Source organism: Typopeltis vanoorti, chromosome 14, assembly GCF_054136105.1.
Source record: "Typopeltis vanoorti isolate ZY-2024b chromosome 14, IOZ_Tvanoo_1.0, whole genome shotgun sequence".
NCBI classification, from domain to species: Eukaryota; Metazoa; Arthropoda; class Arachnida; order Uropygi; family Thelyphonidae; genus Typopeltis; species Typopeltis vanoorti.
In genome coordinates this window covers 106,208,547-106,233,063 of record NC_143562.1, presented here as the reverse complement: position 1 = coordinate 106,233,063, position 24,517 = coordinate 106,208,547, and the positions used below count along the sequence as shown (strand labels likewise).

Here is a 24,517-nt window from a genome sequence, read left to right as displayed (position 1 = left end):
TGATTAATTCGAATGGAACAAAAGAAGATTAAGAGAAATATTAAATTAAATCTTGTCAGATTTACCTGAGAAATCGTATTCAATTTTTGATGTGAAGATTTATTAATTTTACATAACTTTTGTTGTTGATTTTAGAATAGAATTTTTTTTTAGAATAGAATATTTATAATAAATACAAATACAGTCGATTCCGCTTAAATGGGACACGTTGGGACTAATCCATTTTGGCCCAATTAAGCGGCTGCCCCAATTAAACGAACTAATAATGAATTCTAAAATAAAATATGTAATACGCAGGTAAATGAATAAGTAGGTAAAAAATAATAATTAGGTACATATTTTAATGGTTTATTAAACCAAAATACAGAAAATATTTGTACTATAAATTGTGCAGAAAAAATAATGCATACACGATAACTTTTACAATTTCAAATTTTAATTCTGCAACAATGCATCAAGTGTAGTCTGTCTTTTGCTTTTGAAATTTTGCAGTTCTACAAAATCAGCACAGTGCGATGTAGGGCTTCCTTCATTACCTTCCTGCATAAAATGATGCTGTAACCCGACTATAAATTTTTTGGCCTCACGATTAGTTACAAGCACACGTGGGTCATCATCCTCATCATCGCATTCTTCGTCAAATTTTTGACGTTTGGATTTAATGACTTCAACAATTGCATCTTCAAAGTTTTCATTTTCATCGTAACACGGTAAATTGTCATCTGTTGTTGAAAATTCTTCATTATTCATGATAGGAGCTTGCAGTATGTCTTTATTTTCATCACTACTCAAAATTTCAAGAACCTCCAAAGGTTTTAAACCGCAAAAGCAAAGCAGTTTTGTATTGTGCTGCTTTTTATAGCTCGCCATCTGTCAGAGACAAACTGTATTGCTTGCAAAATGGAAATTTTTGCACTGATCTCTCTGGCTGTTGACGAACTTGTTAATAGGTTTTCATCGATGGATTCCAGTATGTAATTAACCAATTTTCCTCGATATAACGTCTTTAAATTTTTTATTATCCCCATGTCCATTGGTTGCACTAAGGATATTGTATTAGGAGGAAGAAATTCCAGCCTTATATTTTTTAGATTATCTAAATGAGGGTGTGCAGCACAATTATCGAGAAGCAACCAAATTTTCCTCAGCTTACGTTGTAATTCTACGTCCCAATTCGTAAGCCAATTCCGAAAAATTTCAGAAGTCATCCACGCATTACTATTGGCATGTACTCTACTGGTAAACTCTCTATTCTTAACCCCTTAAAGCATCGAGGCTTAGCATTTTTTCCTACGATTAGTAGTTTTCGTTTGTGCGTACCCGACATATTTGCACAGCATAACACAGTAATGCGGTCCATTGCCCTTTTATACCCTGACAGTGCAATGTGCTTATAACACAGGGAGCCTTCTGGCGTAGCACGATAATAGAGGCCGGTTTCATCAGCATTGTAAATATCATCTTTTACAGGATTTTAGTATTTTGCCATTGTTCAGCGCTTACATTGTCGGCACTGCCCTTTTCGCCGTGCGCTTTTCTAATTTGATATTGTGTCTTGCTTTCCATCGAGACAACCAACCAGCAGTTGCTTTAAAATCGTTGTGGTCCAGCTTTTTAGCGATCTCCTCTGACTTCGCCTTCAACACTGGGCCGCTGATATTCACGCCTCGCCTGCTAACTATAGAAAACCATTGATCTAATGCTTCTTCGACTTCTGGATCTTTTCCACACGCTTTCTTTTGGATGTTCCTGGAATTTCTTTCTGTAATGTCCACTCCTCACGTAATTGATTTTCTTGTTGTAGGAGACGCGCTATGGTAGATTTTGGTACACCAGTTATATCAGCAAGTCTACGATGGCTTGTATTTAATGGCTGGCTTTTAATTTTATCCAGCAAAGCAAGTTTACTTGAAAGTGTAAAATCATTTCTTGGCATCTTGGCAAAGATTTAAAATTTTTAAATAAAATTGACACAATAAATCAATATCACTAGGTACAGTATATAGTAAAGATAGATTCTTAGCCCCTTAACGTACCAATTAAAAATCAGAAAGCGGTCGTTTTCTACCAATTTTTTGGGCGAGGGTGATTTGCTGGATCAAATTCATCATTATTTGAAAAATAATGATGAATTTGTGCAAACGAAGTAGCCGATACACGCATATTGTGCAAACGATAAGTAGCCGAGAAAAGTTGGCAACTTTTCTCGGCTGAAAGGAAATAGGCACAAGAGTGTCTAGCGTCTATGTTCGGTTGTATTTATATGTGAAACCAAAATTCAAAATCAATTTTGGTGCAATAAACAAAAGACGTGTCACAGACGTCTTTGTATGTTAAGGGATTAAGGATTAAGCAGACGCGTACTTGCCAGACGCACGACGAAAGATAACTGATTCGCATCACGCTAGTGTTGCCATATTTTCGAAAAATCCATAAAATATATCAAAAATTGCTAAATTCCTTTTCAGCTGCTGTCCCAATTAAGCGAAAAGTTGTCCCAATTAAGCGTTTAAATTATGTATTAATATTTTGGTTTGGTTTCCGTTCTTTGAGATTTTTGGCCCAAAAAAGCGGCTGCCCCAATTAACCGGAATCGACTGTATATTTATAATATAATAGGTTGATAATTCACGAAAATAATCTGTTTGTCGATAGTCCAATGAACCTTTCCCAGCAAATTTATTATAAATTTTCTAAAAAATACAAAAAAAATGTATTAATAAATGCTCTTCAAACTAATAAATCTGAAGATTTTTCGGGTAAGTTTGGTCGGTTTCCAGCTTTATTTTATTGTTGATCTTAATTTTTATAAAGAAATTGAGTTCTGATTGACTTTTCCACACTAATCGTTATTAGCAGATCTCACCATAGAATTGACTTGCCGTTCAACTAATAAAACGACTGTCCAAGCTTTTTATCATAAATATCGTCTAGATTCAGACTCGCCAAAGTCGCTAACTGTATCAATCCTATATTTGAAGAAGGTTTTGCTCGCAATGTGCCTATTTGAAACTGCAGTGGATAACACACTGACAGAACTGGACAGAAGTAGCATAGCGAACATCGACTTTACATGTCAAGTACAAACCTACAGCAGCATCAAATTCTTGTAGTTTAAACCCTTAAAAACGAATATGAAACTACTCACTTGAGACCAAACAAACTCCCGAATTTCAAAAAAAAAATTAAAAGGAAAAAAAAAAGAAAAAGAGCCGTCCATTCAATCACACAGAGCAGATAGCGACGACAAACAGTTGGCAATAAATGCTCGCTTTGAAGTTAGGTTGTCATGCATCGATATACCACGAAAGTAGGATTCTACATGTATAAATCACCCTGGAATGCCAATAATGGCTGTTATGGCAGAGTTTCTTCCCCCAGCTTTAGATAAATAGCTTACGGTAGTGATGCTGTCCCGGAGAAATGGGAGAGGAAGTCATCCATCATATATTTACATTTGTCATTTTCACGCCACGAGTAGCAACGAACTCCATCTCTTACACGAGGCCATTTGAAGTAATAAATTATATTCGCCGTGCGCTGTGTGAGGATTGCCTTTATCTGGCACGATCTGGTTTCGTAATGTGTCGAATGAGGTATGCAAGAAATTAAAGTTTAATACTGCGAAGAGGTGTTTGTAATGCCAATTATTTACTTGTTTCTACGTGAAGATAAAAAATAAATTTCAGAGAAATGTGAAGGTTCCCAACCAGTCAAAAGAAAGGTCATTACAAGCCATTATGGGAATAGAAAGCGCTTATTCTGTACGAAATACTGAAGTCGAATCATTCATTATCTGAGACAGCACCTTATAAATCCGGTGATATAATAGAGGGAATAATTCGCAGCCATTTTTTTTTTATTCTACATTTTCTATTAAAGTTTGAGAGAGAGAGAGAGAGCTAAGCTCATTTTTCAGGCACCTGAGTAAAGAAAAAATGATTTTTTTTAATAATCTGTAAGTTAGAGACAAAATTCTTTGATTTTTTGGTAATATATATTCTCTCATGAAAAATAAACGCTACAAACATATGACCTATTGAAGATGTCTTTCCTGACGCAATATAAAATATTTCAATTAGTGATCTTTGCATTAAAATTAAAAACGAGGTATTTCAAAACGAGTTGCCTTGATATTCTTACTGCAGTTTAAACACTGGATTCCAGAATACGATTCGCATATATCTGAATAAATAATATCTTGCGTTTGTTGACTTAAAAAGGATATGACGTAATGTTCCCATGGCGACAATAGTTTGCTTATGTTTCCTAAGCGTTTGTTAGTTCAGCGGTGAGCTGATTCACATTTTCTACACGTTCTGGGTTCGAGTCCAGCTTATAACGAGCACAATGGGGAGCTCATTCTGAGAGTGACTGGGAAGAGGAGAATGGAAATTGGAAGCATACAGTATTTAAGACTTAAAACGAAACTTAAAACCTAAATACTTAAATCGTCAAATTCCGGACATGTATCCTCAGAGGATATACACATTACCATAATACTGCATGTAAAGTTACACCATTACTAACTTCTATGTATTGCTCGATAATAATGTTCCATTGAGCCTATACTGTAGTGTTTGAACATCTTTTCTCTTGGCATCTTTTCGCACGCCTTTTCCAGCAATCCACGAAACTTAAATACAGATAGTTGTTTGTATTCCTGAACTATTTAATTTAAAGTGAAAATCTCATGCTGATAACCTCTGTTTGCTCTGAACCCAGATTGTTCTTTTACAATTTTCTTTCAACATTTTTTCTTAGCAATTTCTCAAGTATGCTTGCATAAATCTTACTAGGAATACTCAGTAGGGAGGTACCTCTGCAATTCTCACATTCAGTTTCATTTCCCTTTTTATAGATGGGTGCTATGAGAGCTCTACTCCAATCATCTGGAATTCGTCCCTCTGTCCAGGCCTTCTGAACTATGCAGTGCAGCCATTCTAAGACTTCTATACCTCCATGTTTGAGCATTTCTGGTTGAATATCTACTCCGGCTTCCTTTCCATCTTTCAGGTTTGAATAGCTTCTCTACTCCAAGTATGGATATGTATTTCTGATGGCATTCCTGTTGGGAATTTTCTACCAACGTGTTGACTGTTTGTTATAGCTACGCTACAGTTTGTTACACCGAGTTACAGCTACAATAGAATTTCATTGTTTGGATCAATTATTTAAAAAAAAAAATTAGTGATTTGCTTTTTTATCATACAATTACGAATTGCAAATATAATAAAAATAGTCGTGTGTTGTATTTCATACGATTTAAATCCTTTGATTGAGCATGTACTTTTATAGAAGGTATATTAGCAGGACAATCACATATTTTGAAGCAAATGCTTCTATAGAAGTAACAGATATACTGTATATAACATAATAGATGACATGACAACCCTATATTACTTAAGTTTTCTAATCTCTTTGTAAGTTTCTTACCTCTTAAACGTGGCAAGTAGATTTCATAAGCGGGTGTTGGTTGAGGGACGCTTGTAGGAGGTGGAATTTCTGAAAGAAGCCAATTCATAGTATTGTGAACTGGGTATTTGCTGAAATTATTTATAACTATTATATAAGAATAAATAAGTGGCTTTAGAGAAATAGAAAAGTTATCAACTTGTTAATATAAAATAGCAAGATATATTATGCATCATCGAAATACAAATAAAGGTATACACTTTTCTGTATTTTCCTTTTTTTTTTATATAAATATGAATTTTAGAATCAGAGAGAAATCTTTAGTGAACTATGCCTGCTTAATTCACTTCCACAGCATGGTCTACTCAATAGTTGGATGAACTTGCTGAATCTAATGTAACCTCTTTGTGTGGCATTAGATGTTTGTAATAGACTTGTCAAGTGTCGCTAATCATTTGTTATTGCTAAATTATGCATGCAAATCGCATAAATTTTCAAGACAGCATATCGCACTAGCACTACCTTCCAACGTGTTATAGGTTCTTTAAACAGTTGTTATTGCTACAGCATAAAAGTGTTACTTGTATTAACTGGTTGTGCGCGCCTCCTGCCCTCATAGATTTGAACTTAAAAGTTTTCATTTGATAAAAAGCACTCAATCTGACTTTCTGTAAAACCCAAGTGTTTGTAGCGAATGGGATTGCAGAATGTATCAGAGCGCAAGTTTAATTGAAAGAAAACATAAGAAATGTTGGCCGAAAGGATAAAAATACGTTAGTTCATGGGAAATAAAAAATGTCGGTGACTTTACTCTCCGGAATTTTCTGATAATCAATGTTCGTACTTTGTCGCCCTTCAGTCAAGCATGGTGGAGATTCTTGGAAGGTTTTTAAACTCGCCTACGATGAAAAAGTCGTTGAACATATCCCCCTAATGCATTAGTCTTTGACATTTGGGAGTTTTTTTTTTTCTTATTTTGTTGAAAGATGAAAAAAAAAATAGCCATCATGAGAGAGGAGTGAGCGGAATACTGTACTTATCGTAGCACTTGGTAAGGTGTTTGGACGCAGTCAACAGAAAACTGAGAACCTTGAGCAACCGAAGGAATAAAATTTGTGAACTTGTTCTTTGTATCTGAGGATACGTGAATTATTTTCAAAGGATAATAATGAAGTTAGATCAGAGGAAAGGAGAAAGAGACAAGTTTGGTTTGTACGAAGTTTATCGCAGGGGAACTGATAAGCTTGAGTACTTTGTATTTATTAAGTAAAACATTAATACATCTCTGTGTGTGTGTGTGCGCGCGCACGCACACACACACACACAAGAAGAAGAAGGTATCAAGCTCTTCGATACCTTCTATCATGCAATTGTTGGCCTTGTTCAGTTGTCATTGATAATGCTGTTCACTGCTTCAGATGTTTTTTTTTCTGAAAATCCCATTGAACTCGTCATTGACTTGAATTAATTCATGATCTAACTTCAAAGTTCTATTTTTTGTTGTTAAATTATTATATTCCTCCATAAATACCGCATATGGTTCCTACTCATTTGAATGTATCTACAGTATATAAATATTGCCCGCTGTGATAATCCGTGGCCCTTCATTTCTGACGAGTGGAATTACGGCTTACTCTTAACCTTTGGGTTAGTAAGGACATATTTAGGATCTGGTAACTTATTGTAGAAAACTGAGCTAAAAATTCACTTTTAATGTAGAGCTATAGAGTTTGGATCCAACGTGTTACTTCTGTGGAGCAAGATGGCGACGAATTGATGATAATCTTGGAGAAACTCAAAGTGTCACAGTGCATCTTGATTGTTGTGTATGGATACCTGCAATTGCGATCCTACTATGCATCATATGTGAGATCGCCATTCTTCCATGAAGAAGGTTTTTTCATCGAGATTAGCATGTGAGATTGTTCAATCGAATTGGATCCAGACCCGAATCTGAGCGTTATAGAAGTAGACGATTTCGATCGCTCGATTTGAACAATCAAAAGCATTAAGGATGCCATTTGTCTCTCAAGACCAAGCTCTTTAATTCATACTCATACAGTAGAACGCATAATTAGTTTATTAAAAATGAAAATACAACAGGAAAACATAAATTCTGACAATGTTTCAGTTAACCCTTATATTTGAAAACTCTTCACTGATAAATAGATTTGAAAGATACTATACTTACCGTACAGACGTATAAACCCTTCTTTCTCTCCAAGGGTGTTTTTAGCGACGCATTTATACGATCCAAAATCTCTTTCATTGAGATCCCGTATCCTAAGTCTCATCAGGATTTTGTAGGAGTCTTCTTCTTCACTTAGTTCGTATTTCTTATTGTTCAAAAGAATAACTCCATCGTTCCTTATCCACGATGTGAGAGGTCGGGGGGAAGCTTCTAACCTACATTCTAGCATGACATCTGTTCCGGCAGGTGCTCCTACTAGTTGATTTGGGACCCGAATCTTGGGCTGAACTAAAAATGGGGAAAAATAAAAGAAATTATTCTTAATTTTATAGCCAAGTGAGAAAAAATGGTCTCTAGTGATTTTTAGATAGGAACAAGTAAAGGTTAACTTTGTTACGGAATGTTTTCAAAGATAGAATTTGAAACTAACTTTCTCAGACAATGATAGTACGAATTAAGATTTAGGATCAAAAGATGGCGACAACTGTTAGCTGTACTCTCCTTCTGACTTTCAAAATTATCGGTAGCTCAAACTATTGTTGATGGATAAAGGTTTCATTACATTCCACAGATTAGTACTAAAAGAATGTTTATAATATAATTCATAACATATATATTATATTATATTTTTAATTAACATATTATTAATTAACATTAACATCATTAATAAAAAAAGATAATTTAATTATAATTCTATGATGTGGAAATTTTAAAGGTGTATGTTATATTTCTAAAATTATAGAAAACGTTTAAGTTATTAAAATTTTTAATAATATATTATAGTTAAAATATAAGTTGCATTCCTATTTTATCAGGAACTCAATTGAATTTTGAAATTGTAATGAAAATATGACATCATATCCTTCTCAAACTAACAAAAACCCAAGATTTTTATACGTAAAATTCACGTGATATTGTTCGTTGCTGAACTGAAATGTATATGCATAAGTTATCACGTACAATCTTATCTAGCTATTCTATTGATAAATCTGACATTTCACATTTCTCTAAGAGTGATATTTTTGAGCTTTGCATTCGTTCTTACCAGAGATAACCTCAGTTTAGTGCATGTTTGTGAGTATTTGTGCCACAACATGTTGAACAAATCTGTAATGTTGTAAGTAAAATGATTTTCTTTCTATTTATTTCTACTAATTTCTGTTTCTCTGGTTTTCTTACAGTTTAGTTGGTTGATAAATTATCATCAGCAATCAATTCCTAGTTGATTGGAGATGGTGCATTCCAGCCATTTACAAGAGTACACTTATGGCAGAAGAATGAATGGATTAATAATATTTTTACAGTGTTTGAAATGCTCCATGCCAGTAGACCTTAAACAGAATCCGTATTATCCGGATGTCAGGTAATCAGTCATTTTAGCAAATGCACGCGAATTTCTGAGAAATTAAAATAATTACTTGCATCGTTAACTCAATTGTAGTAATTTGTTGTTCTCATCACGTTTGATAGGAAATTATTGCAAGATAATTTGTTTCTATTACGCCAATCAAACACAAAATTACGCTTCTAAGTTTATTTTTCTAAATATTTTAAGAAATATTCTTCAAGGTTTCGAATCGAGATTACGAGGGGATTGTTTATAGGGAGGTATGCTACCCATCCAAGCCGAGAAAAGTGCTTTATTTTCTTTGAAAATTCAGAGTTTTCCTTGCCCCCCCCCCCCACCACCGCCGCTAAAAAAATCAAACCGCCAGAAAACTTGAATATTTGTGGTGGTATTCTATGCTATGAAACGAGGTTAAGATAAACCAATTTACCGAATTCAAAATTATATTTATAATGAAAAATAACTAGGAGTAATAGCCCAAGGTGAGATTAAGGTTCGTTTTTCCCTGTTTTTAGTGCAAACCACTTATCAAGAATTGTCTGTGCAATTGTGGCAAAGCGACACTCGGTATTAGGACTTATTTTCGTCATATTCACGAATATATTTAAGTGTTAAATCATATCGAAAATTTGTCAAGGGCATATGTGCCTTGTAAATAAAAACAGAAATAAAAAAGTACGTAAATATAGCTATACAAAAGTAATGGGAAGAATATAGAGGGTAAATATCATGCAGGTAACAAAAGATGATAGAAAAAGAATCAAAGATGATAAAGAATAAGGGAATTAGTCACGATATAAGTAGTGACAAAACTGGTAGAAAATATTTAACAGAAACGCAATCAGGAGTGCATCAATCCTTGAGGAAAAAAAGACCACCAGAAATCTGAAATGTGGAAAAGCAGCTGGAGTAACCATATTCAACCGCAGATGTTCAAATTATGGAAGAGCAAAAGGTTTTCTGTGGATGCACACTGTATAATTCAAAAGACCTAGCCAGAAGGTTGGATTCCAGATGATTGGAATAGAACTCTCATACTACCTACCCATCTGTGTAAAAAGAAAATAAAACTGAATACGATTACAGAGGTATTTCCCTACTGAGTGTTCCTGGTAAGATTTATGCAAGTATACTTGAGGAAAGGTTGAGAAGAATTGTGGAAGAGAAGATTAGTGAAGAACAAGCTGGATTCAGGTCAAATAGAGGCTGTCAGGATCAGATTTTCACTTTACGACAGATAGTTGAGAAATCGTGGGAATATAACATGGATCTGTATCTAAGTTGCAGTTCAATGGAAGATGTAAATGAGATGTTTTTAGCAACACATATCATTTACTTGAAGTTGTAAACATTTAGAACCGAAGAAGCTATTGAAAAATAGTTTGTTGTAGTATCAGGTATAAGACAAGGGTGAACACGGTCTCCACTCTCATTTATATGGATTGTGAAGAAAAAGAGCATTAAAACTCATATAAATATTAGAAACATTCAAATGAGCTTTTTAGTTGATGCAGATGACGTTCTACTCATAAATAAATGTTTTGGACAGAACAAGTCTTCATGACCATTAATGATGGCGAACAGTTGCTCCAGGGAATTTTATTATTTTTTTTTCAATTCCTTGGAATTTGAAAAAAAAAAAAAAAAATTAAAAATATTCGGGAACTTGTAGACACGAATTCTCAGTCGAATAAATAAAGAACAAGTAAATTAGCTCAGCTGTTTAGGCAAAGTTCGAATTAAGATTGAAATGACAAATTAAATATGGAAATCGATAACAGAATCAGAGCTGTCAGGTGAGGGAGTCAACTGAGTACATTTGTTTGTAAGAGGAGAGAGAATTAGTCAAGACGCTAAATTAGCAGTTTGCAAGAAGCAGTGTTCAAACCAGTTTTAACTTACGGATCTGAGAGTTGGGTTAGAAAAGAAACAACTGATCAAAGACTTGAGACCACAGACATGAGAGTTCTGAGAAAAATTAGGAGAGTGAATGTCAGGAAGGTATTAGGAAGGAATTTGACATTGTTAACATTCAAGAATGCGTAAGCAAGACGGATGTGAGGAGGTAGGGCCACCCAACTAGATTAGGAAAACAAAAAAATAGCCAAACGATAGGGAAAAACCTAGAAGGAAACCAAGATGCAATTAGGGGTGCCTTAGAGGACTATGAGACCTGTCATTATTGGAGATCTAACAAATAAAAGATTCATTTGGAATAAAATTGTTGATAGGAAGTTAGTTAATGTAAACTTAATCATGTAGTACTGTCATAACATCCTTAACATGCCCTGAGGGTAGATATCGGGGACTGATGATGCTCTTATTTAGTTTGATATGAAATTTAGTAAAATATTGAATGACGAAGAAAAATTTGGGAGAATTATATTTTATCTTTATACATTTCTAATTCTCAGGATATTTCTTTAAATAGCTTTACAAACCAATCGCGTTACGGTGTGATGATGTGGATTTCAGTGTGTTCTGTTTTAGGCGTATGTAGACCATCACCGTAATATGCAGGCTATCGAACCACATCTTGACGGAATAGGGTGGTTAATCCTTATTCTTGTAGTATCCTATGCCTGTAAATGCCTGGGTTCTTCTGGCCGGTTTGTGTGTTTCCGGAAGATAAACCCTGCTACCTCCGTATTCGATCCGCTAACTCATCTTTGAACTTTTCAACCAACGGGATTCATCAATAACTGAGCTACGAGGGATCGGATTTTAACAGGCACATATTACACAATATTAATACTGTAATGTCTGTAATTTATAGCCAAAAAAAAAAAATCATCGATTTTATGCACCGACTTCTCAAAGCAGTGCAAAAATAATTTTATTATAAACATAATTAAGTTTTATTTGATATATTTCATTGGCATAAAACACATAGCCTCAATTGAACTGGTCGTAATTGGAGTTAGCCCAACTCATCTATTAGGAAGCAGCTTAGCATTCTCTCAGATGACCCAAATATTTAAGAATATTTATCTCACTACTGTTCCCACCGCCCTGCCGATTTTCCTGGTCAGAACTTCATTATATACACCAGAAACACACGACAGTCATTCCATGAGTGTTATGACATTTCCAACTTCGCCCAACTACATACTATTCGTTAACCTTCATGAACCTGAAATGTACTTAGGAGAGTATTTAAATTATCACTTTATCGGCTCATGGTATTAATTTTTACAGTAAATTTTAACAGTTATATTTACGTACTTTAAATATCTGCAGCATAGTGAGGTGGCTCAACTTTCACAATCTTTTTTTTTTTTTTTTTCAGTCTCGTTCTTAATTAAAAATTGAATATTTGGAAAAGGTTCTTACAGAATGCACTTACCAAATAATTTTCAAAGTTCATTAATTTTTCCTCTTTTTTTTGACATTTACTTTCAAAAGTTAATTAGTTTTTTATCTAATTAATCGCACCATTTCTGTGCTATTTTTCTATCATAGAAACCATTGCGATTACGATTTTGTTGCATATAAATCGGATGATTAGGTAGCTGATAAGTTAAAATGCTTTTTATATGCCAAAGATGTAAAAATATCATTAGATACGAAATTTGCATAAAAAAAGAGAATAGTAAATGTGTCAGACGAACTAATATCTGCTGAAAATATAATAATACAATACATAAAAATATGGCATTGTTTAAGAATGAGTTTTCTGGACATTGTTGCAAAAATGTGGCTTGCAACAATTTAAAACTACAACAATATCGAATACGGGTAGACACTGATGAATAGATGCTAATAAAAACATTCACCACAGGCCTTTCAAACACATTCTAAATTTTAGACTTTTCTAATTATTTTAAGTGCTTTCATGCGCATCTAAAAGGCAGAATTCACAATCATTCACAAACTTTTTTTTTTTTTTAATTCCTGTGAATGGATTTGTGCATTTATGTTAATGTTGAAGATTTAATTATCGGAGAAACGGTACTACTTACAATTAACTTGCAACAAGATTCTCTTGCTGACTGATGGAGGGACACCATTAGAAGCTATGCACAAGTAAGCAGCCATATCTTCTCTCATCACTTGAGTGATATTTAGATATTCCCCTTCGATTTTGGTAGCTGCCAAGAAAGCAAAAGAAAAAAATTGTTAATTTTGTAGTAAACACTTAAGGAAATTTGTTTGGCGTGTGGTTTTTAAAAAAGTTTTTTTAGTGACTTGGTTTTTGTTAGCAAGACGATGGTATGCACATTTTTATGGCTGGCGTTTTGTAAAGGCGTCAGAGAATAATGGATTCTGATCAATCATTTCTTAAAACAAATTTTAAGAAATGATTGATCAGAATTAAAGTAATAGAAAGATTCTAGGATTACATTACCCGTCAGGTAAACTAGATAGAATTGATAGAAAAACTAAACTTTTCGTTTCGGCAATAGTAACAAGAAAACGTACTTTATTTATTAGTTTAAGACATTAACTAATTAAATGTAACCACATTCCATTTTTTTTATTAGTTTTAATACGTTTATTTAAAAAAATTACAGCGATTTACAAGTAATTAATAATTTTGCTTACCGGGATATTTTTGCGTTCCTAAAGGACCCAAATTAATTTCTTTGCCGTCTTCTCTCCTCCAAGAAATAGATGGAGTGGGATAACCAGCCGCTCGACACCTTAGGCTGACTGTTGATCTTTCGTCTGCGACTGTGTCTGTGCTTGTTTCTTCTTCGATGATGGATGGCGGTACTGTCGGGAAAGAAATGAGTCAGGATTTATTATTATGACAGTTCCGAGTTGATTAATTAATGGTTTACTGATTGGGAAATGACCAACAAATAGTTTCTGGCAACAACAACAACAAGAGCCTCCGTAGCTCAGTCGGTATAGACGAAGCCCTTTGTTCGGAAAGACCTAGGTTCGATTCCCGTTCAAGACGTGAGGAACCGTTATCTGGTTTCTCTCTACTAAAGGTGAGTTAGCCGGTCTCATACGGAGGCAGAGGAGTTTTTTTCACCCTGAAACTCCGATTTTTCGTCCCCCAGAACAGGCAAACCGGCCTCATGAACATACATGGATTACAGTCATGAATACCTCCCAGTCATATGCCGGCCCTGAGCCCGGATAAAATTAGGGGGTTGGGGAAAGCAATGGTGAACTATCTTGTAAAAATCTCACCAAGAATAATTTGTGGACAATGCCTACAAAGTCACCTACGGTCGGAAACCACTGAAAGGGAAAATCAATCAGTCAGTGACAACATTCTACTGCACTTTTCAATTATTAAAAAAAAAAAGCGAAAAACATACGAAGGTGGTCTGAAACGTTCTCGGCCTCGACCATTGATGGCAACTATCGGCAATTTTTTTTCTAACTTGGTACACCTGTCATAAGCATCCATGTGAAATTGCTAGTCATTCTATCAAGTAGTTTGTTTTACACAGCTGTCTGAAACAAAAGTGTTGTCTGTATCCCTTGAAATGGATAAAATTGAGTATCGTGCGGTTATAAAATTCTTTGTGAAAGGTTTAAAGTCAAACGAAATTCATTAGAAGTTCATAAACGTTTATGGGCACTCTTCTCCTTCGTTTTCGACAATTAAGAAATGGGCTGCAGAGTTTAAACGTGGCCGTACCAGCCTTGAAGATGATCCACGTGAAGGACGTCCAAAAAGTGTAACAACACCAGAAATCATTGATCAGGTGCACGATATGGTATTGGATGACCGGCGAGTCAAAGTGCATGAAATTGCTAAGACTATACGCATTTCAAAAGAACGTCTGGAGTATATTTTGCATGAAGAATTGCGAATGAAAAAGCTTTGCGCAAGATGGGTGCCACGCTTGCTCACAGCAGATCAAAAACGCACTCGCATGAAAATCTCTGAATAGTGCTTGGAGCATTTTAACAAGAATAAAACTGATTTTGTGCATCGGTTTATTACTATGGATGAGCCTTGGATTCACCATTACACACCAGAATCCAAACAGCAGTCAAAACAGTGGACAGAAGCCGGTTGTTCAGCGCCAAAGAAGACAAAGTCGGTTCCATCAGCAGGAATGGTCAAGGCATCGGTGTTTTGGGATGCTAAAGGCATTTTGTTTATTAATTATCTTGAAAAGGGTAAAACAATAACCAGGGACTATTATTCCGATCTTATAACCAAACTGACGGAAAAATTCATGAGAAAAGACCTGGTTTGCAGAAGAAAATCATCTTTCATGAGGACAATGCACCTGCCCACGAAGATGTTTTGGAAATGGGAAAATTAAGGGATCTGCACTATGAATTGTTGGAACATCCACCGTATTCCCCAGATTTAGCTCCCTCTGACTTCTATCTCTTCCCAAAACTAAAACTCTTCCTCGCCGGTCAGCGTTTTTCTTCGAATCAAGAGGTGATTATAGCTGTAGAAGGGTATTTTGCAGATCTTACTGAGAACCACTACAGGGACGGGATAATGGCGCTGGAGCATCGCTGGAATAAATGTTCAGTCTTAAGGGAGATTATGTTGAAAAATAAAAAATAATTTTGAAATTATAAATTCGTTTTTTCATTGTTAGGCCGAAAACTTTTCAGAACCCCCCTCGTATACTAACAAATTTCTTTTAATGCTCTTAAATTACCAGTGATGGCTTATAGCGGAGCGCTTCGGTGTTCAGATATTGTTTGGCTTAACTGCCCAGAACCAATTTGCTCAAAGAAATTTGCAGTCCGCTATAGCTATCTTTGAATGTTATAAAGTCAGTTTTGTGGAAAGCAATAATCTAGAGCACAGTTGCAACTGGAAACGATACAGAAAAAGAAGGCAACGTGCGCTGGTGTGATGACGTCACAATGAAGAGCATGCATGCTATTGAAATCAACCGCGTGGCGTATCGCACCATAGCAATTTATGGCTCGTAAATTATTTTCGTGCTGTGTATTTCTGAAAATCGCCAATAAGGCTGTAAGAGGTGAAATTTTTACGGTTTTTAGTAGTTTATGGAGATAAACAAATGGATACCGGAGATCGCGTTTTGTAAAATTACGTGTATATATTATCATTATTTTGATTTCTTTCCTTCTTTCTGTCGAAGTTGATATTATAAATGCTACTTTATTTCAAAAATGAACTGAATATACCAAGTGAAACGGAACAGATAAACTTAACTGAATGAAATACTGTTCATAATATTGGAACGAGTTCAGCGCAAAGTCGATCAGCGTTACCAAGAGGGCGTAGTACGCAATCCGAACCGCTTACTGAAGAAATATTGTCCATAATTTAAAGACGGTAAGTAATTGAATTAATAAATATGTAATAATTAATTTCAAACAGTTAAACAAACAAGGCATTCGAATGCGTTCGCCTTAGCTTGTTTAGGAAATTTAAAAAAAATCAGAACTATATCAAGAATTTTGAAAGGTGGATTTATGGGAGTACATTGAGTTGATATCTCAGACCGTTTAGCGTGTGAACTTCGTAAATTTAGCATGCCTTCAAAATGTATTAATCAGGTTAAAGTAGCTATCCTTATCTTAGTGAAACGCTCAGGGCAAAATGGACAAAAAATTCGCTGTCTTTCGCTTCCCAAAGGGAGTAATAGCTATAAGTGATTTTAATTGGCATCCGGGAAGAGAGCAGCAGATAACTGCTGCCATCTAGTATGTCATATTATATATTATTATCTTAAATAACTAAGTTGAGGATTAACAGTTGATACATATTTGAAATCCTAGTGAAAATTATAGATAATAATTACCTTACTCTAATCTTAATTGTCTTGCTAATACGTGGGAAACAACAACAAATTGTGCTCTTAACTATAGATCAGGATACGCACACATCCTCATTCAGAATTTCGTATCCTAATCTTGATTGGCTACTCTCCTTTCCAAACGAGCCTGCCAAGATCAGGATAAGCTAAATGTCACAGCAGAGTAAAAGAACATAACGATTACCGTTACGACTACAGTTATATATTATTTACTGCATTGTGAGATTAAGCTACATCGTTAGCTGATAATGAAAGTGTATTGGATGACATTTTTAACATTAGGATACTTAGAAGGAGATCATCTTGTAGATCTGACAGTGCGTTCTTACAATGGTTGACGTTCCACCAGACAATAGCAATCGGTCGATGAGTTTTTTCGAATTCGGCGCAGCGTTTTTTTTTATTATTATTATTTTATGTCCGCGCCGTTAGCCTAGTGGCTTTGCGCTTCGCAACCATCTACCTGGGGAAGGAGTGTCCTAGGTTCGATTCCCGTCGGAGACGTGAGGGGCTGAAGGATCTTCCTCAGCCATAGCCAAGTTAGCCGGTATTGGGCGTGGACAGTAGGGTTTTTCCCCGGTTTATCTTGGGGTTTTTCATCCCGCAAAGCAGGTAAACCGACCTTGAGAACTCAACACTACGGAGAACATCCGGGGCGTAGGGCTGATCGCCTTATCCTGTGAACGGTTTGAGATCCGATAATTAATAAACCCTCGACGCCGCAAGGTAAAAGAGGGGTAAAGGAAGATGAGAAGAGATTATCATTTTAGTTATTCTTTATTATTATTATTATTTTTTTTTTTTGACGACAACTATAATTCAGTTGTACTGTTTTAAGAACTTGTATCTATCTATGGACAGGTATTTTCTTACAGTGAAGATAAATTCGTATAAATCCGATTTGTTTATCTCTCTAAGAGAAACGAACAGAACCGAACTAATTCTGTTTCTATGAATCCGATTCCTCAGAAATAACCCGAAAATGTCAACCAATTCGTTGCTAATATATTCTGAAACTTATTCCATCTTAAATCACTTATAACGAACCTCTTCTGCTCCAGTTACCAATCCATCCCTTGGTCACGTGAGCACGCAGCGAATTAGAGACGTCATAAACAGAGCACGTTATTCCTTCCTTCGAACACATCACGATTATTTCTTCCCACCACTGTCAGCCTCACTTCTTGTTATTTTACAAGCGTACAATTCCCGCTCGCTTGTGTCAACTTTACGACGTAATTTTGACTAAAATATTCAAACCGTTTCCAATGCAACTCGACACTGTGTCTATTCCCCTCTTGGGAGATCCTCGCCTATTCCTTCAGGTGCAGGATATTAGCTCTGTGTCACCGCATCATTTTCTCCAAAGGTAACGGAATCGTGCAGAGAACCGGAAGCTATGTTGTCATGACAACCAGAGTTAATTAGATTACGGCAAGATAATACTCGAAACCGTCAATCGTACGACCAAATCTGAAATGTCTAAAGAGAAACGCTGGCTTCTACTCATTTTTCTCTTGCTTCCCCCTTTCGTAATTCCAAGAATGACTTTATTCAGCCGACATCTGCATCTTCTTTTTAAGTGCACTTCATCTTGTTTTCTTATTTCGAAGCTCTATATGAATATTTGAAAGACTTGTAGCTTCTTTGCATTATCTCAATTTAAATAAGAAAAATATTTCATTCGTAGTTTTATTATTTAATATTGGCAAACGTGCTGTTCAAACAGCCCACTTTTGTACGATTCTAATTTAGAAAAGGACTGTCGAAGTAGTTTTCGTATTATTTTCCCTCTGCGTTTGAGTAAGATAATAAAAGTACAGGCTTCATTCTTTTGTTTCCCCTAGAGGTCAGGAAAAATCTCTCGTAGTTTCTTGTTCCGACCGTAATCAGCAATAATAATTTAAGTGTGCGCTCAGAGGATCGAGTCATATGAAGGGGGGAGGGGAGAATACTTCACAGCTCCGAGAAAATAAAAGCAAATATGTAGTGGTATCATAAGAACATGTCATTAATGACTATAAAATGAATTGTTGAATGCAAAATTATATTCATTGTTTAAATGCGCGCGCACACAGAAAAAAAATTTAAACATTCGGTTCACAACAATTAACAAATACCTGCAATAATTGAAATGCAAATATAATATGCGAATACCGTCACACTTGTATCAAGTATATTTCGAAGACATAATTAATGCAGTTAATTCGAATGTACTTACCCATGACATCTAAGAAACCCAACTGACTAACCATGGGTTCTGTGTTGATTTGGCACATGTAGTATCCCTGATCCATCACCTGAAGGTCTCGGATGTGTAGAAACCACTGGCGATGATTACTGTTACTGACCCTAATTCGAGGGTCGCGCGTGATCACGTGAGTGTGAATGCTCAGTAACGTCTGTGTGTCCAGCTTGATCCACGCCACCTACATAAAACACAGACAGAGGAATGTTTAAAATAGTGGAAGATCTGCTTAGAATGACGATTATCATATCAATTTTATACGAATTTTTTTTAATGATTACAATGCGAAATTTTGCCAATCATAGGGCATTGTTGATACCGAATGAGCTTCGTAGCGCCCCCTTTCTAATAGTATTATCGAATTTCTCCCTGGGAAAAACCGCCACATTAATGCTTTATATTGGATGATGCGGAGGGCATTTCTCTAAGGATGCGTGCATTGTTAGAAACAGGGGCATATTCCTGCAGTTCCTAGTTGTAGGAATTGCCAGTTAGACCATCTAGGTTGGAGATGATTTTCACCTCCCGATGCGTTGCTATCACTTTGCATATTTAACCGCCCGGCACCGATGTACTACAGGTTTTGCATCTCTTCCATGTTTCTTGAGGGTTGATACATAACAAGGACTTGAAGTAGGTGAACCATGTAATAGTATATCAGACGGAATGATAGCTCATTACCAGTTAGTAAGTGATGTCACTGCCATATAACATTTTGTTGCGTGGAGAGGGGAGAAGGGGTAAGTATGCCAGTGCCAGAAAAGTTTGCTTGTTGTGGGTATCTAAAGGTAGAGTTCTCATTTGTGTAGTGGTATGTAGAAATATTTTTTTGCATTCCATCTCCAAATCGTGCAATCCTCCATCCGAGACGATCTTCCCAACCAGGTGGAATGCATTCTTCTAACTATACCACGGGGACGTTCATCGTGCGCAGCATGTGATTGTTACTGGCTTCCTAACCTACTTCTTTATGTTAACAACCCCGAAATGTGTTAATTCGAACCTATACCAGTCCAGAAACCTCTGCATTAAAGAGTTCAAATCAAATGAAACATCCATGTTCAAGTTGATACAAGTCATCTATGTCTGTATATTAAAATGCTCCTAAGAATAATGTAACTAAATTCAGACGCTGACTTTGTAAAACATTTTCATGTTGCTCCTCTAAAATGAATATAATGTAGCAAATTTTCCTATATTCTTAAGGGGCACCCCTGGTGTGGAACTCTGGTTATTCCTGTGATTAAATATTAAAATTAAAACATGAATTATATTATATTCAGGTATATATTAAAAACGTGATAACGTGAAAGATGTTTTTAGACATACCTTAAGGAAGATCTTCTTGTTTTGATTTGTTGATCTTAAATTTTTGTAGAACAACGTTGATAGATATATAAACTCATAACCCGAACTCTTAAAATGATTTTAATTATATATTTTCCATATTTTCCATAGGTACAAACCCCAAAGATTTACTTAACATTCTTATAAGAACTGGGCGATGGACTGAGTCCTTGACTCTTTATCGCGTCATCTGAATGAAGTAAAGCTGTGTGGATGGAGTGTTATTGAGCTAAAAAGCTCAATAACACTCCATCATGTTACATCCATTAGTCATGACTGGGTAACGGCAATAGTCGAGCCTCAGTTAAAACTTCATTGGCTACAGCATTGCCATTTGTTACCCGGGAAGTCCTAAAAAGGACTTATAATATCATTGTATATTTTCCGATTGATTCATTTACTTAACATTCCTTTAATTCTAGAAGTCATTTTAACGTATACAAAAAGCAAAATGGTTTATCACTATATTATTTCATTTCTCGATTTTAGATGAATATTTTACTAGAAAAAAAAAGGTATATTAAGACGATTTTAATATTAAAGTAAAATAGTATATTTTAAACTATATGTTAGATTAAAACGTTCTTACAAAATGCATTTTTAAGCGGTACTTTATTTCTTGTATGGAATCCAATTTGTTCAACAGACGAAAAGAGAACTCTAACTGCACATTTGAAGATAACCGAGTTAATTGCATAGTCGCATTTATTTCTTCTTGGATTGGCATCACCGGAGTTACCACCAGATTGAAGAAAACAAACAGGGCTTCGTTTGTTTGGTGAGATTGATACAGAAACTTGGGAGCACAAAATATGTTTTTTCGAAAACTAAAAAGTGCTGATTATTTTTCTCGGCAACTAAATTCTTTTTCTCCGTCTTTGGTAGTCCAAAACTCTATTTATTAACTCCGTGGTTACCAAGAAGAATTCTACTTCATTTTATCCTGTTCAAGTTTTCAAAGATGAAAATAGTCCCAACGAAGAAAATCATTTTTTTTTAATCGAAAACGAACTACAAATCCACAATTCTCAGCACACGCTGGAAAATAGAACATTTCTAAACTTAACCTTAAAAATCGAATGCGCACGCGCGCACACACACACACACACACACACACACACACACACACACACACACACACACACACACACACACACACACACACACACACACACACCACATAAGCTTCTTCTAGTTGGAAAACACTTTCGGAAATTTTTTAGTTGTTTTCATGTGGGACCAGTTTTTAAAATTAAATATTTTCATATAGTGTTGGTCTTAAAATAAATTGTTTAGCTTCAAGTCTCTTTAATCCAGCGTTTTTCCAAACTGTTGAGCTTTTTCCCGATGGATCTGCGTCAAGAGGAATACGCACGCAGTGACCAAATAACTCCAACCACGTGATTTTGTAGCTTCTCTTCTGCGCCATAAATATTGTTTCGGGCGCATTTCGAAGTGACCTTATTTTATTTATTTATTTATTTTTAAATAAAATTAAACCACTTACATCTGATGGTTAAGCATTCAAAAGTTTTAGGCTTAAGTAAATAAAGATGTTACATTGACAATTACTATCTAGTTATGTACAGGTGTGGGTGTGTGAGAGAGAGAATGAATGAGAGAGAGAATTTTTATTTTAAGAACACTACGATGTGAGAAACGTTATACTGATAAAGCCATTTTATAAAACCAATAAAAATAATAAAAGCTATTATTTGTTTATTATTTATTATCATTTATATTTATGCATTAATTTTATTATTTATTAATACATTTTTGAATAATATAAATACATGTAAAAAAGCGTGCATTATTTAAATTATTCAGAATACTGTACATTAAATTTTGTACATTTGATCATCATAAACCGTAAAGAAAGATCTCTGCTTCCATCTGGAAATAGTATTGGGCATCCCTAGCGCTAGGCCGCCTGAGGAGAAGTTCGATTATAGTCGCCGATGAGAACTTTTTCTAAGTCTTTCTTTGACCTGTTCCCTAATTGAGATCTCATACTATTTTCGAACATTTAAATATATAGTGTCAGGATTAGTGACCGCAAGATGGCAGCAGTTTTTTTTTGTTGTTGTTGTTGTTTATTTTATGTGGTTCTCACCCACGAAAAGTTTATTTGTAAACCTATAGTACATTCGTACCGTGGGTGGACAGTTTGCCGTACTCTCCTCCCTGGAAGCCAATTAAAATCATTGATAGTCATGGACTAGCTGTTTGTGATTGACTTAGGAGGGAGATTAGCTGCCCACAGCCCATCAGGTCTTCAAAAGATAGGTCTGAACGGCGTCGCTTACTCTCATTGGAGAATAAAAGGCGTTAACGGATTCGTTTTATTTTATTTTTATTTTCTATGAATAACATTCTCATAATAATTATTATAGAATGTACTCAATCTTTGACACATGTAGATAAGATTTTTTTTTTTTTTTCTCTTGGAAAACTCAGAGTTTTTTAAGGATTTCTGAAACTCAGAAAAATCGACCTTAGAACCCGTATTGCTTCAGGCAAGGTGTTCTTAACACCTTGCCTGAAGGATTAAGAACAGAAGATGGCCGAAGTTAACTACTATACCCTCTTCCTCCAAAGTCCAAGATTATCAATAACCATAAACTCAACAATCGGTGATGATAATAGATGCTTACCGATTTCCTAAAAGTTAGTTAGAGAATTTCATTTGCTCCCTCTGACGAACAAGAAATAAAAGATTTATTTATTTAAATAAATCCTTCTGAATAATCTAAATAATTTAAAAAAATATTTAATGAAATGTTTAGTTGTAGGCGAACTATTTATCATCGTCAGCAATTTCCTGATATATTACCTTCGAGGGGTGTTCAGGCACTACATAATTAAGTTTACATTATTATTAATATTCTATCAAAAATTTTCCTCCAAATCAGCCATTTATTTCTGAGCTTTCCAATATTATCGTATCTAACATTTCGTGCTTGTAAGGCATATCTGACTGAATCAATCCATCTAGACCTTGGTTTTCCTCTGGGTCTCAAACACCTGTTTTGCAGACCTTTCTTCACCCATTCTATTTAAGTGGCCATACCATCTTAGGTTAGCTCTGCTAACACATTCCTGGATGTTAACAATGTCAACTTCCTTTCTAATATCTTCATTTTTCTATAATTCTGTCACTGATGAATTGAACGCTGTCTTGTGTTCTGCTAGTTTGGTGTTTAGGCTAATTTCTCTCTTATTCCATATAAATTTATTCAACTGGCTCCATATCGACTTTGCTTATTCTGTTTCCACGCAGATATTCAATATTCGGAAAACACTATTTCAATCTGCGCTGTATGATTAGCTAATAATAAATACGTCATCTGAATAAACATTTCAGTGCACGTAAGCAAACTAGTGTACTTAAACAGTGTAATTTTACCTTTGTTATCACAGTAGTCATATGAATAAATAATTCAATTCCCCATTTGTAGTAATGCATTATTAACATCAAAAATGATTAAACTGTAATATCCATTAGCATTTATATCAGGTTAAGATGTTCGATTTATCGGTGCTGTTATTACATTAAGTACGACACCAGTTTCAAATAGTCTTTCGTAATAAGTTTCGGTAGAAAGCAATACATTTCAAATCAACAGGAAATTCGACTTCGATTTAATTTTAATGTGCATTAACTTTAAATTATTGCATGCAAATAATTAGGCCACTGGAGAGAGCAGTTGGTTTCCCTATTTTTTCGGAGTGCCTATTTTTATGAATTAGGCAGTTGCCTAATATTTTTCTATTCTCATATACTCTGAATATTTTCTATAGAAATGGAGGTCGAAATGTTTCATAAGATAAATGAATACAGTTTAAACAGAATTATGTTGTGCATCTTCTATCTCCGATTACATTTTACTGTAAAAGATATTGCAACCAAACCACTAAAAATAAGTATTGCAACAGAACTGATCTCCTACTATTTTCATCTCTTTTATCTCCATCCGTAAATAAAGATTGCTTTTGTTATGTTTTCTTTATTAAACAAGAAAGAGAAATACCGACGGCGATACACCTTCAGTTTGTCATTTATTTACGAAACTGGAAGCTTGCGAGGACTTTAACAGTTACATTCGCTACTACTCGCAATTACTTCGATAATTACAAGTAATCAAATAGATGAGAACGTTCTCTCTCTGCTCCTCTTTACTTTTCCTGTTATCATTTCACCTTAGCATCGTCTTTTCTCATTCGCCTTGAAGTCATTAAAG

The 24,517-nt window shown here is 35.1% G+C and overlaps 1 protein-coding gene and 1 long non-coding RNA gene across 5 annotated transcripts in view; one reads left to right on the top strand and one right to left on the bottom strand.

Moving 5' to 3' along the window:
* LOC150099820 (uncharacterized) overlaps window positions 1–24,517 on the top strand; it is a 607,255-nt gene that overhangs the window by 124,271 nt on the left and 458,467 nt on the right. For all 4 annotated transcript variants that reach the window (XR_016549418.1, XR_016549421.1, XR_016549420.1 and 1 more), the window contains exon 3: window positions 8,788–8,969. This is a non-coding gene — a long non-coding RNA (uncharacterized LOC150099820). The remainder of the gene's footprint in view (window positions 1–8,787; window positions 8,970–24,517) is intronic.
* The window catches only part of LOC150099821 (lachesin-like), a 48,004-nt gene continuing 25,183 nt past the window's right edge, over window positions 1,697–24,517 (bottom strand). The window contains exons 2-8 of the mRNA XM_090403497.1: window positions 18,903–19,110; window positions 13,500–13,670; window positions 12,917–13,045; window positions 7,607–7,894; window positions 5,437–5,505; window positions 5,323–5,342; window positions 1,697–1,936 (exon numbers count right to left, since the gene is read on the bottom strand). Coding sequence (XP_090259623.1) covers window positions 1,697–1,936; window positions 5,323–5,342; window positions 5,437–5,505; window positions 7,607–7,894; window positions 12,917–13,045; window positions 13,500–13,670; window positions 18,903–19,110 — 1,125 coding nt within the window. The remainder of the gene's footprint in view (window positions 1,937–5,322; window positions 5,343–5,436; window positions 5,506–7,606; window positions 7,895–12,916; window positions 13,046–13,499; window positions 13,671–18,902; window positions 19,111–24,517) is intronic.